Below are 13226 nucleotides of genomic sequence, written 5' to 3' on the forward strand. Positions count from 1 at the left end.
CTCGATACAACAGCAGCAGCACTCACGTGAAACGCGCAGCACACGGCGAATTGGCACGGTTCTGTCGCGACCGTCCTCCAATGGATCGACGGCGACGGCGATGATAATGATGACGGTCGTGGGTACGCGACGACACTAAGAAATGATCGTAGACAAGCGCACGGACGAGACAGCGGATTTCGAATCGCCCTCGCGGATTGTCCTGTCCCGGAAGCCCAGCGCTCCTCAGGCCCTCATTCACGTATCGTGACCATTCATCTCACTTTCATGTTCCGAAATCACGATCGCGGCGTCCTTCTCCCCTCGGCAAGCGCCGAAACGTGCGCATCTCTGCGTCGCCGGATGTTGACTCTGTCGCCGCGGCGGCGGACGCTGGCAAACCTGACGACGCGTTTTCACGGGCGCTGTGATCGGCACCGTGGAACCCGGCGCGCCCGGCGCTACCGGCACCCATAGGCGGTGTTTTTCACCGCGGCTGGGGGGGACCCCGACCGTCGCGATGGTCGCGATCACCAGCGATCACCGACCGACTGGAAAATTCCCTAGCGCACCGTGAGAGCGCGTACTCGTCGACTACTCTCTCTAGTCTCTCTCTCTCACTTAAATCACCTTATCACAACGCATTATTTATTATCTATTTTCGTAATTATATGTTTTCAACTCTTAAGGAGAGAATATTACGGGTCGCTTAATGAAATAATGGCTCTCTCTGTCTCTCTTCCTTCTCCCTCTTTTCATCATTATTTTGTATAAAACTTTAAATCTGCTCAAATTTATTTTTTTATTGTTACACTTGAACTTTTTTGATCGCTTTCGCCAAATATTAAACACATCTTTTATTTAAAGTTTCAAAACTACATAGAAAACAGACTATAGAAAAAAGAACTATAGAAAACAGACCTTTTGTATTGTTTAGTATCATGCGGTGCGTACATTATTCAGCTTCACGTATTGAAAAATGAGATAAGGCATTTTTTTGAAAAGAAATTTATGAATCTGCTATTGTTTTTTTTTACCCGTGTGGCCCATTTTCACAATATATAGGGTAACCTAAAGATTAAAGGTTATCAACAGATTCATTAATGAAATTTATTCATGAATTTCTTGATTTATACCTTTAATCTTAGGTAACCATATATTATGAAAATGGGCCATAATGGGTAACAATAGCAGATTCATAAATTTCTTTTCAAAGAAATGCCTTATCTCATTTTTCAATATGTGGAACTGAATAATGTACGCACCGTATGATCGTATGATACAAAACAATGCGAAAGATTTGTTTTCTATAGTCTGTTTTCTATAGTTTTGGAACTTCAAATAAAAGATGTATGTTTAATATTTAGCGAAAGCGATCAAAACAGTTCTAGTGCAAAAATAAAAAAACTTCGATCAACTTAATCAGCGATTAATCCAACCGTAGAGTTGCTCGAATCACTGAAAAATTTGTTTTAATTAGTCGTCCTTAATTTCATCTTGCTTTCCATGTATTAAACGACAAAAAATTATTCTGCTTTTTAACAAAATATAATAATATAATGTGAGTATTTTTTGATAAATTAATCGCCAATTAAGTTAATCTCATTGTTCGAGGTCTGTATCTAATTGATGTCATTCAACATGTTAATTACGTGCAACTTCTCTTTAGAAACTTATTTTTAAATTCTGTTACACATATGTATATTATTTTTCTACAGGATGATTTATTTTTAATCTTAACACAGGCAAACATTTTCGAAATATTTATCTATTAAGATTAAATTGAATCATCTCCCGTATAACAGAAAAATTCTCAAGATGCATCTTTAATAATGTATTAAATCCAATTTTTTCAAATTTTAAATAAATATATTCGGATTAATTTAATAATTGTATTCTTTTCTTTTTATAAAAATATCTGCATAAAAAGATATTAAAAATCCTAAATAAATTAATGTATATATATTTCCTATTTTGCAAATAAATAAATTTTTTTACGGTTTATGAAAACCATGAGTCTTTCATTTCGAATAACATCTTAAAATAATTTGTTAATACATGTATTATGAAAATTGGAGGAAACATTTCTTTTTTACTATCTCCAAACAAATATTGATCTTTATTTCCAAGGTAAATAAGTATCTCTGCTTGTATCTATAAGCTATCTGTATACAATCGAAACTAAAAGAAGATATGCGCATCGATTCTGATGAATAAACTGGCGCAAGTCTAATTCTAACGGCTCATGTTTGTCCGTCGTAACTATGACTACACTTGCTAAGTTAAGAGAAAAATATCGTGTTGGAGACATACGACGTTCCTATAGGAAATACTCGATCGGCACAAGTGTGCGAATTCACAACGACGTTAGAAACAATCCTGGCGAAATGAATGATAAGGATGACAGTGCTTGGGTGTTCGACTCCTTGATTGGATTTTTGCAAGGTCCTATTTGGTCCTCGCCCCTTTTGAGCTTCATCGAGGAAAAGTCCCTCGGTTCGTACAGCCATTGGAAATACTTTTCTTTTGACAAATATTATCAGTTCTTCGAGTAAAAGGATCCTATACATATACCCAGATAGCAAAGCATGTCTCAGCAAAATCGTACAAATCTGTGATTGCTAATTATTATGCTGGCAACTTGCCATAAATTTATCTTCAACGATTTCGAATATACCGACATTATAGCAACATGCAGACAACAATGTGTATATGTATTGCCAGCAGTTTAACAGCAAGATAGCTGCATCAATGTTATCTTGCGTTGTTGGCAATATGACAACATTGTACGATACTGCGCATATTATTATGGCAATATGATGGCAATAGTACGAATTTTAATGATGACGATTTTAAAGTTGCTGGCAATTTGCTATTCAATGTTATAATATCGTGAAGGCATCAAGTTGCCAACAAATAAGGACTCAGTTGCTGCAATTCTGTTAGCAATGCATACTTGGCAAGCAACAAGATAGATACGTTATCTGGGTATTATAATTGGATTCTGGAAATGAGTTAGTTTTTACAAATAAAATGTAACTTATAATGTGGACAAAAAGGTCATAAACATGAGGCTCAATGCTTTCCATTTGATGATACAAAATCAATACAAATGTCATTCTATCTTTGTTATTTTTTCAATGGTAAGAAAGAATAATTGCTTATGTCGTCTTGTGTTACTAAATGGAAAGTTCTCTATTAAGGATAATTTTTGAGCTATGATGCTCTGAGTTTTACATCTCTGAGTTTTACACCCCAGTTTAAAAATATCTTTTGTTCACTACATCATAAGTTATATATTATATAAGAAACTGACTCATTTCACCGAGACCAAATTTTCTATATAATTAGTACGAGAGCCTTTTTTGGTATAGAAAGAATAAAGAGAAATCTTATAGCGTGGCTTGTAACGGAAACACCACACATACATTCGTGTAAATTAATACCTTTCAGAATGTGTTCGTATAATTTCTTTGTAATAGAAGTAGAAGTCTTTGTGAAATTGGAAAACTTTTCGCCGAGAGTGTTGTATAATATAAGGCGCATTCATTTGTAATAACATAAATAAATATTTTATAAAGTCAATATATCGTAGTTTTCGAGGCTAACACCGAAGATTGCGAAGAGTATCGGAAAATATATCAGGAATACAAAAACTTGGTCGACTTGCTGCTTGGATGCTTTATGGAAGATATGGGTATCACACCGGAACAATTCGAACACGCATGCACTGTTAACAGAGATACAAAGATCCCGATACATTTTCAACAAGTATGGCCATTACACATACAGCCTCATAATGTCTGTATGAAGAATTACATTTCACTCATGCTTTGTTTCATAAGATTAAAACCGCGATTTGTTTTCGCGACATTAAAAAAAAAAGATTATATATAATGTTTACAAGATTTTTGGTGTGTTCAGGGAGACGCTATTAGTGCTGTTGTCATTCTATCTTTGTTGTTTATTAGACGTAAAACAAGGATAAAATGACACAATAGCGCTAATAGCGTCTCCCCGAACGTATCTTATAATACAAAAATATAAATGGTAGACGTTCATTAAAATTACATGATATAATTTATCTATATTTTGTATCCCTATCGTTCTTTTCCTAAAAATTATACCATCGCGTGTTTTACAGAATCTATTCGAACAAATATGGGCGGCGAATGAGTACGAAATATTCAAAAGAATGATGATACAAAAGAACTTGGAGCTCCAGCTGCAAGCGCTAAATATGATCGAACAAAAATACGGTCTCACACCTGCCTCTCTCGTATACGAGACGGATGGCTTCCTTGACGACGAACTGGTCATGGAGGATTTGATACAGTACGTTATATCATAAATATATCAATAAACTAGTCTACTGAAGACGTACAAGAATTAGAGATGTTTGTAAAAATTGGAACGGTTTTTGTGTCGGAGGAATTACATACCTTTCATATGTGTGCACAGGAAACGTGTTCTGGAAGATCAAAGCGAAGAAGAACCAGGTATATCCTCAGGAACAACATTGATCGCTGAACACGAGCGTTTAGCTGCTGAATATCACAATGAAAGAGCGTTATTGGAAGAAGCATTAAGAAGATCGAAAGATGATTCCAGGAATACTTCGGATGACGAGTCAACGGAAGAAGTTGAGTGTGCTACCATATCGGCTGAAAAAAAGCCTTTAGATAAACTTCAACTCAGGAAGAACGAGCCTCTCAAACCAATACCGACTTTAAAAAAGAAATCTGACGAAGACGAGGTATTTACTTTTGATTTACTTGCGTTTATGTGATATCAATACACGTACAAACAATTTTTCAAATAGACAAATGAACACGACTAGAAGATTTCAATCTACAATAATGTGTATGAAAATAAAAATGTATTGTATTGCTTCCATTTTGCAGATGAATGCAGAAGATATTAAAAAGAGGCAAGAATACCTGAAAGCCAGGCGAGATAAACTTGTAGCTTTGAAAAAGGAAGCTAGAAGCCATCAGCTAGAAATGAACAAAACTCGTCCGAGCTCCGCTAGAACAGTTGCTGAAGCAACTCTGAAAGGAGAACAAGAATTGGAAGCAGCGCAAGCTATAGATCCTTCAATACTTCAAGTACGAAGGGCTCTAGCAGCCCGATTGAAAGCTGAAGTTGTGCATAAATAATTTTAACTTTGCATTTTATTATATATATAAAATATATAATATTATATATTGGATTTTTTATAATTAACTGTAGAAGTCTTAAGCTTGCAATTCCAATAAAGTGCTTCACACAAGATTAAATAATTATGATATCTAGAAAAGTAGTATATGCAAAGTTGTATTTAGTCAGATATAGTCTGCGAGCAATGTGTGAAAATCTACAAGTTGTTTTTATATTTTTACGTCCTGTCGTTTTAAGAAAACTTTTATTCTTAATATTTTCATACAAAATAAACAAAATAAAACTTATTTAATATCTGCAAATACATCCATGTATTTTATCTTATTAAAGTCTGATTTTTTTAAACAAAACTACGTTTAATAAAAAAAATACTATATTTTAAATGTTTTTCCTCACAATCAGTACTATATAATATATGTTTTGTATAAGTATAAAATATTCAATAAGAACTTTTTAAAGTGCACGTTTATAAATACAAATATACGAAAAAGTATTATGAAATAATATTTAAAGAGCTCCAATTATTTCACAAAATTAGATTAAGTCACGTTAATTATCAAACACATATTGTGTTTCTGTATTGAACAGGAATTTAAAGTAAATATTAAGGTAGATTATCTTCGCTAACAAGTATTCATCTAATTTTAAATTTTATTTAATTAAATACTTTTCGCACCTCTACAACACACTGTATTTGTATAACACACATTTATCATTCTCACTTTTTTGCAGACTACTTTCTAACAAATGAAATGGATTCATAGCATAATACCAGCAATAAGTACTCTAAACATATCAATATCTAACTTTTCTTATTATTTAATGAAATATTAACGTATATTTTTCTCTGTAGAATAATAGAAATCAATATCTATCTGCAGCAAGCAAAAATAAATTCTATTTTTCATGTAATATATACATATAAATATTAGAAGTGAACTGTTCGCTATAATCAAATTAGAATTCGATTATACAATATTAGGCAAAAAATTCGTAAAAGTTAAGCAACTTTCTGTACAATACTTGCGTGTTTTGTGCTATGAATCCTGCATTTAGATATCACTTTTGTTGCCTGATTATTTCTTTCATTCCCCAGTAGAATAAAATGCAAAATATCCTTTTTCAATTACAATTCATTCACTTATTACCATAATACACACAGGATTGTATATCTTATACTTGCTCTTAATTCACAAAATTCTCGAATAGCTTTTCATATAAAAAGATTTCTTTTTCTACATATATATATATATATATATATATATATATGCTGTATATATATGTATATATACTTTCAAAAAGAAAAAGTTTATCTTGTTTTATTACATAATTAAAACGCATGCTAGTATTAGCATGTGATATTGTACAATGTGTGCACGTCTCGACATATTTTCTTCCTTTAATGTTATATCAATGTGACGGTTGAAAAACGTATGTTGCGATCTCGGCGACGGTTCTGAGGCAGAATGTTTTAAACTGTCATATTATATGTTCAAAGTTATATTATGTAATAATATTATAATAAATATGAAATATTGTATTAATAGAAGACATGATAAAACACCAACATTTTCAGAGCAGCCAATAAATATGAGATTATAACGATCTTGTGCTAGCAAAAATTTATTTGGATTTATTTTACTTCCTATTAAAAGTGTATTTTTATTCTACAAATATGAATTTGTAACAAGAAAATATATTTGCTCGTTATATTTCTACAAAATTTTTTAATTGAATATAATGCATATCAAATATTAATTAAAAAATAGAAATAAAAATATCGAAGCTTGTAAATAATAATCAAGAATATTATTGATGATAAAATGTATGATAAGAGCGTAACACACTCTGTACAAATGTATATCAAATTTCTCAATTTAAATAGCACGTGACCGCATTTTTACTCTCTAGTATCACTTAGATGTTAATTCATTTGTTCTTTTTTTACTTACATTCTTTACGCCCAATAACATTCTAGGCTTAATATCTGTTTTTTTTATTATCGAATAAATTGTGGATATATGTAAAACACATAAAGAACAACATTACTCAGCATTACCTTACTTAACTAATTAATATTAGCCTTTGTTACACTTCTTTTTGTGATCAGTCCAAGTTGCACAACATTTTATGTACATGTATCACTCAGCTCCAGCGAATTTGCCTACTCAGATATTCACAATTTATTTATTTTGCGATTGAATTAACGTCTGAATCCCTTTCGCTATAAGTAAGAGTTAATATATATGTATATGTGTACATGTGTATCTTCACTGCAATATTTCAAGCATTATGTACTTACAGTCCTAAAGCAGTCTTGGAAATTCTTTCGGGTATTAGGCATATTATTGAAAAATCTGTACATTAATTCGTAATATTTTTTTGTAAAATCAACTCAATAAAAAAATAACAAAAATTAAAGTCATTAATGTAATACGCTATAGGAATTATATATGACGAATGCTAAATTTAAATTTTCATTGTCAACTTTATCACTTGCATAAATGGACCAAAAGAAGCAGACACTTTTTTTCTGGAGCTGATTCAAATAGCTAAATTTATATTCTCACATGACTGTAAAGTAAAACTTAAATTTCAATTTAAAGCGATTATATATATCTATAATTGAAAATATTCACTTCTATAAGATGAAATTATTTATTATAACAAACACTTCATCTCTTGTTAAATTTAATAGCGTAAACACAAATTAAGAATTTATATTGCATCCTCTGTGACATTATTTTTGTATCCAATATATAAATTATACGTTATATTATAAACATGTTCATAATTTAACAAAGCTAAATCGTATATAAGTCTATTTTTACAAAGCGCTTTTCTGTCATTCTTGGCTCCATTCTGCCCATCGTGTAAATACGAACAATATATTTTATACATAAGCCTAATATTCCGCGATACATTTATGTTATACTTTACACATCAAGGATTAACATTGGGCATGAAGTGCAGACTGATAAATATACATAAATCAAATATTTATTGTACAATTACTACTACTTACATTGACAACCGAAAAATTTGTTGAAAGTATTTCAAAGGCAACTGAATCCTTAAAGAAATTGCATATTTCTGTTTAATCCATGAGTGTGGTTGTTTTACAATCGTTACAAATATACATATATATACAAACTAAATACTACGTCCGTTGAACTGGATAAAGTTTCATAGTGCCTGACCCGTTGAAGAACCACTCACTCTCTCTCTCTTTCTCTCTTTCTCTATTGCCCAGGGCGATAAGAAACTTTCGAATGACGAAAAACGTTCGGTTACTTTTGTGCGGTACATCATGTACTCTTTGTCTTCTCCGAATTCGATCTTACAACATATTGTAAGTTTCTTCTTGGTAGACTTACGAGATAACTATGATACACTGTGATTAGTTTAGTCATGGTTCAACTGTGACGCATTTCAGTTTAACTGTGACATATTCCAGTTTATCAATGTACTTACTAAGCACACGTTTCATTTTCCTGTATCTGTAAGTCACTAAACTTGGCTAATTTTGGCCAATCTTCTTAGACTATTCATAATATCCGTGAGATTATCTTTCCTAATGCACAAAATGTTTCCAGACAAGTGGAATGGACTCTCTCTATGTGATTCGTTTAGTATCTCTTACTTTTTTTAACGCATTATACAATTAATCATGCTACATCGTATTATGTCACAATACTACACTGTTCGTTTCATTAAAGAAAGTTTATGCTTCCTTTGTTTTATCGATACACTCTGTCGACATAGCTTACTTAGTTTTCAATCACACCATATTTAAGTTTCACATACTATACACGTGTCACAGACAGACCTATGGGTGCCCACCATACATTTTTTTAAAAGCACTTATTGTTGTATCCGTTCCTTAGCAATAAGCTCAATCTCTTGTCTCTTCTGACAACGAGAGAATAAATCTGTTTTTACATATAGAAGGGGCATGAAATGATAACAGCAATTAAAAATCACAAATGTTCTTGTTGTTTTCAAGTTTGCCTACTATGACAATCGTTGTCGTTTTGGAGAAGGACTTAATTCTGAATCTTCGTCCTCCTCATCCGAATCTCCTTCATAATCAACTAACCCCTAGAAATTAAATAAAATTTATATAAATTTTTTAATTTCATAAAATCATTTATTGATACAAATTGCAATTTAAAACCCAATTTAATTACTACAAGGATTTCAATATCAATAATTTTTAATTGCATATAAAAACGATGCTGTGCGACTATTATATCTCTTGTTTTACCTTTTTAAACAGTGCCGTTCCTGTTTTCTCCACAGTACCAATAGCTGGAGAAGGATTTATTTCCGAAGCAATTGGCGATTCATTCGTTGTTGATGAGCTGTTATTGATCTGTGGTTGTTGTGAGGTAATATTATTATTAGCAGTATTGTTGTTTAATACAGACTGCTGTTGCTGTTGTTGCTGATGACTTTTAGAATCTATAATAATAAGATTAAGGGTAATAATGTAATAGGATTAAAATTTGAAAATAATGATTTTCAATGATGAATTTTAATAGAAATTGGAAATATAAGATCTTATTGTGCTATTATTGGCTCACCTTCGTCAAACTCTTCTTCTTCATTAAACCACAGTTCCTCTTCCTCGTCTAGCTGCCTCTGGTCCCTTCGATACCGACTGTTTCGTAAGATTGACGGGACACTACATAGAAATAATTTTATTAAATTATAAAAATATATTTTTATAAAAAGAATTACGCTGTCAGTTCAGTAGTAATTTGTTATGTAATGTGTTCCATATAATTGCGTTTTTTTATCTTCTTTTCATTATAAATATAGTAAAAAAATATATCAATATATACCTGTCAATTGTAGCTCTATCACGATCTTTCAACTTATCTTGATGTTGTTCATACCTTAACTTTAATGCTTTAAATGTTTGTACATAATCAATTGCTTCCAATTCCTTTGAGAAGTTTTCAACAACATGTGAACATAGTGACTTAATATCCTCCTGAAACATAGTAAAAGATATAAATTATAGTATAATATTATAAATTCTTTTTAATATATTGTTTACCAAACAAAACAAAAACAATTATTACTTACCAATTTGATAAATTCAAACATTTCCAATATAGCCGAATCTAAGAGATTGTATCTGCCATTGTTTCTTACAAATGCATCAAATACAGGTGCAAACAAGTTGCCCTTAATTATATACCTATTATAGAACTCATCCTTTAATGCTATAATCTTTCTCATAAACCTTAATGCACATAGTACTAGAAATGTGTGTGTTGATTTCATTAAAACCAATATTCTTCTAAGTAAATCTTTATTCAATATGCAGTTTTTAATATGATACGTATGGTGCTCCACACAGAAAGATAACAATTCCAAGATCAATCCCAAAAGTTGTACTGTTCTGTAATCCTCTCTCGCAGGTCGTTCCCCAATTGTGTTTGCCAGGAGAGGGGCTATTAGAGTACCGATACTATTCTTGTAGAAGTAATTTAAGAAATCAGTCTTTTCTGATTTGTTAACAGAAGCCAACATGTTCTCTGGGTCCAAAAGTAAACGTAGTACACCAGCCAACTGCACCGCTCCACCCAACTCAGGATCACTATCCCCAACAAGTTGAGCAACTATTACATTCACTAACATTTGGTCCTGTTCCGTGTTGTTTATCTGTTGTAATGTATAATCTCGTACAACACTTGGAGAGTATTCCACGATATAAGTCAAAATATCTATACTGGCTGTTTTTGTCTGTGCATCGTTCATTGCCAAAGTAATTTCTAAAGCAGGGAGTATACCAAGTGCTGTTAATGTTTTATAAAACGCTTCTTTTCCTTGTGGCTGAAGATTTTGCGAAAAGTTGCAAAATTCTTTTAAAAAAAGGACTAAATCGCGTCTTTTGCTATCTAAAGTCGCTTCGTCCGTTAACTGACGAAAAAGTTCGGTAAGAAATTTCTCATCGTCCTGTATCAAAGTCACTATTTCAACTTTATTGAAGAATATAAAACTACTCAATGTACTCAGCATGTTGTCCTCGAATACACTCGGAGTTGGCAGCACTACGTCTTGAATGTATTGAACTCTGTATGTTTGATGGATTTTAGCTAATAGTTCGGTATTTGTAATAGGAATTGCTTGTTTAAATCTGGCTAACTCTTTAAGATAGTCTCTATGCTTCTTTGGCTGAGATAACGTTGGCTCGTACTCCAGGCAGCCAACAACATCGAAAATTGTATCATCACTGAACATAACTTCAAATAATGCATTTTTATTGAGTAAGAAAATATTTTTGAATATATCGTAAAGATGATGTAAACCCTCAATATTTTCTAAATCCTCGCAAGTATGAAAAAGATTTAGCAATTTCTTAATGTAACCTTCGGATTCTAGTGCCACTGCTAATTTCTCTTTTCTCATTGGGGACGTTAAACAATTTTCTATGAGCTCATTAATATCTTCCAATCGACTAAGTTCACAGGGAGGTAATTCGATAGGCGGTGCTGCATCTGACATATCATCAAACCGCTCATCTTCAGATTCTTCCACAATGTCTTGTGTAATTTCTACAGATGGATCTTTGCCTTGAACCTGACAAATCTTCTCCCATATTTCGTCACAGCCAGCTTTTTCTTGAAAACTTAGGGCTAAGTCGAAATTATCTCCTTCAGACCATACTATCAAAGTATCCTAAAATCATACATATATTTACTTATACATTACATATATATATATATATACACACATTGTGTCATGCATAAATTATAATTTATTTAATATATTAATATGTATAACATAAAAAGTATTGATTTCTTTAATAATACAAAAATACATTTTATAATTAGAACATATGCAACATTTAAAAAAGTTGATTGAAAAAATTTTTATGAATAAATTATATACATTCATCTATTCATCTAGTTTTCTCAAATTAGATTAGGAAATTTTATGTACAAGGTTACCAAAAATAGTAGTGTGATATTTAATTATCAATATGATATTTAATTATCAATATTGATTATACTTGAAAAGTTATAGATCTTTAAGAAAGTCATAAGGAAAGCAAATTCATAAAATCTTTTAATACCTGTTGTTTCTGATATGCTGTATCAGGTTGTATTTTACTCTCGAGCAAAAGAGATCCATCGCTTTCCGCTCTTACCAACAGAGAAATCCCCTTTAATCTCTCTACATAGGAAGAGGAAACATGACCTGTACCACGATCATCCCATTGCCTATCTGCATTAAGAGCATATAGTTTTACTCTTCTACGTGTATCCGTCATATTGTAAAACTAATTAGTGCACTGTCTGTATCACCAATTCTTCCGCATGCCTTTCTAAATTCAATCTTTGGCTTTCTCGGCAGTTACCTCTACAAGATAATTTTCAGATACCTGTTGGAACAATGTATGGACAGAAACCTAGATATGTTAGACTTCCGCATGCCCTTCAAGATTTATTGGTATTGCATCATACGTATAATAAACAAGATGTTTGGTAATGCGTTAGTGTCTCTCTCTCTCTCTCTCTCTGCTGAAAGACACTGCATGAAAAGCCACGTTCAGCGTCCACGACTCTCACGTGAATAATCTCGTGCGGTAGATAATGAGCACAAGCTAGTCGGTTCCTAATCGGATCAGCCGACGATCATATGTATGCTCCTTGAAACGATGAACTTGATGGATAGCACGAGAGTAATGGATGCTTGTCATGGATGAACGTGGAGAGAGTGGCGTTTCTTCCAGAGCCTTCTTTTCTCGCAGCGTCCACGAGTCGCGTCAACGCGACATTTATCGGACAGACCGTAGGCGCGATCCCTCGAAGGAGAGGTCGATCCAGGAGGCAGATCGTGCGCGGGAAAAGATCGCGTGTCCGCGACACTCACGTGTCGCAGCGGCTGCGATGTATCGGGATGTACGCGACAGTTTAGACTCGTCGTCCCGACCGGCACGACGACAAGACTTTCCAGCTTGGATACCGATACTTTTGGTTAGTGAACACCGCGCGCGTGGATCTTTCCACTCCGCTGTGTACAATTCTTCTTCCCGCGACGACAGCGGCGGCGACGGCGGCGGCGGCGAC

The 13226-nt window shown here is 33.0% G+C and overlaps 2 protein-coding genes across 2 annotated transcripts; one reads left to right on the forward strand and one right to left on the reverse strand.

Annotated features, from left to right (window-relative positions):
- Nucleotides 1-2334: 2334 nt before the first annotated feature.
- Nucleotides 2335-5138, forward strand: LOC108769087 (cilia- and flagella-associated protein 36). The gene is made up of 5 exons (XM_018519884.1): nucleotides 2335-2475; nucleotides 3575-3750; nucleotides 4124-4314; nucleotides 4441-4735; nucleotides 4884-5138. The coding sequence occupies exons 1-5, from the start codon at nucleotides 2367-2369 to the stop codon at nucleotides 5136-5138; spliced, it is 1026 nt and encodes a 341-aa protein (XP_018375386.1). The 5' UTR covers nucleotides 2335-2366.
- Nucleotides 5139-7874: 2736 nt separating this feature from the next.
- Nucleotides 7875-12951, reverse strand: flfl (serine/threonine-protein phosphatase 4 regulatory subunit 3 flfl). Its single transcript, XM_018520608.1, has 6 exons — nucleotides 12230-12951; nucleotides 10234-11832; nucleotides 9987-10138; nucleotides 9726-9826; nucleotides 9407-9603; nucleotides 7875-9240 (listed from the first exon to the last, which is right to left on the reverse strand). The coding sequence occupies exons 1-6, from the start codon at nucleotides 12425-12427 to the stop codon at nucleotides 9154-9156; spliced, it is 2334 nt and encodes a 777-aa protein (XP_018376110.1). The 5' UTR covers nucleotides 12428-12951; the 3' UTR covers nucleotides 7875-9153.
- Nucleotides 12952-13226: the final 275 nt, after the last annotated feature.

The sequence above is a fragment of the Trachymyrmex cornetzi genome, unplaced genomic scaffold (genome assembly GCF_001594075.2).
Source record: "Trachymyrmex cornetzi isolate Tcor2-1 unplaced genomic scaffold, Tcor1.1 scaffold122, whole genome shotgun sequence".
Classification (NCBI taxonomy): Eukaryota; Metazoa; Arthropoda; class Insecta; order Hymenoptera; family Formicidae; genus Trachymyrmex; species Trachymyrmex cornetzi.

Coding starts and splice junctions, on each gene's coding strand:
- LOC108769087 (XM_018519884.1), top strand. CDS start 2,367: ATGAATGATAAGGATGACAGTGCTTGGGTGTTCGACTCCTTGATTGGA. Junction 3,751..4,123: donor TCCCGATACATTTTCAACAA/GTATGGCCATTA, acceptor CGTGTTTTACAG/AATCTATTCGAACAAATATG. Junction 4,315..4,440: donor GTCATGGAGGATTTGATACA/GTACGTTATATC, acceptor ATGTGTGCACAG/GAAACGTGTTCTGGAAGATC.
- flfl (XM_018520608.1), bottom strand. CDS start 12,427: ATGACGGATACACGTAGAAGAGTAAAACTATATGCTCTTAATGCAGAT. Junction 11,833..12,229: donor CAGCATATCAGAAACAACAG/GTATTAAAAGAT, acceptor GTATGATTTTAG/GATACTTTGATAGTATGGTC. Junction 9,827..9,986: donor GATAGAGCTACAATTGACAG/GTATATATTGAT, acceptor ATTTCTATGTAG/TGTCCCGTCAATCTTACGAA.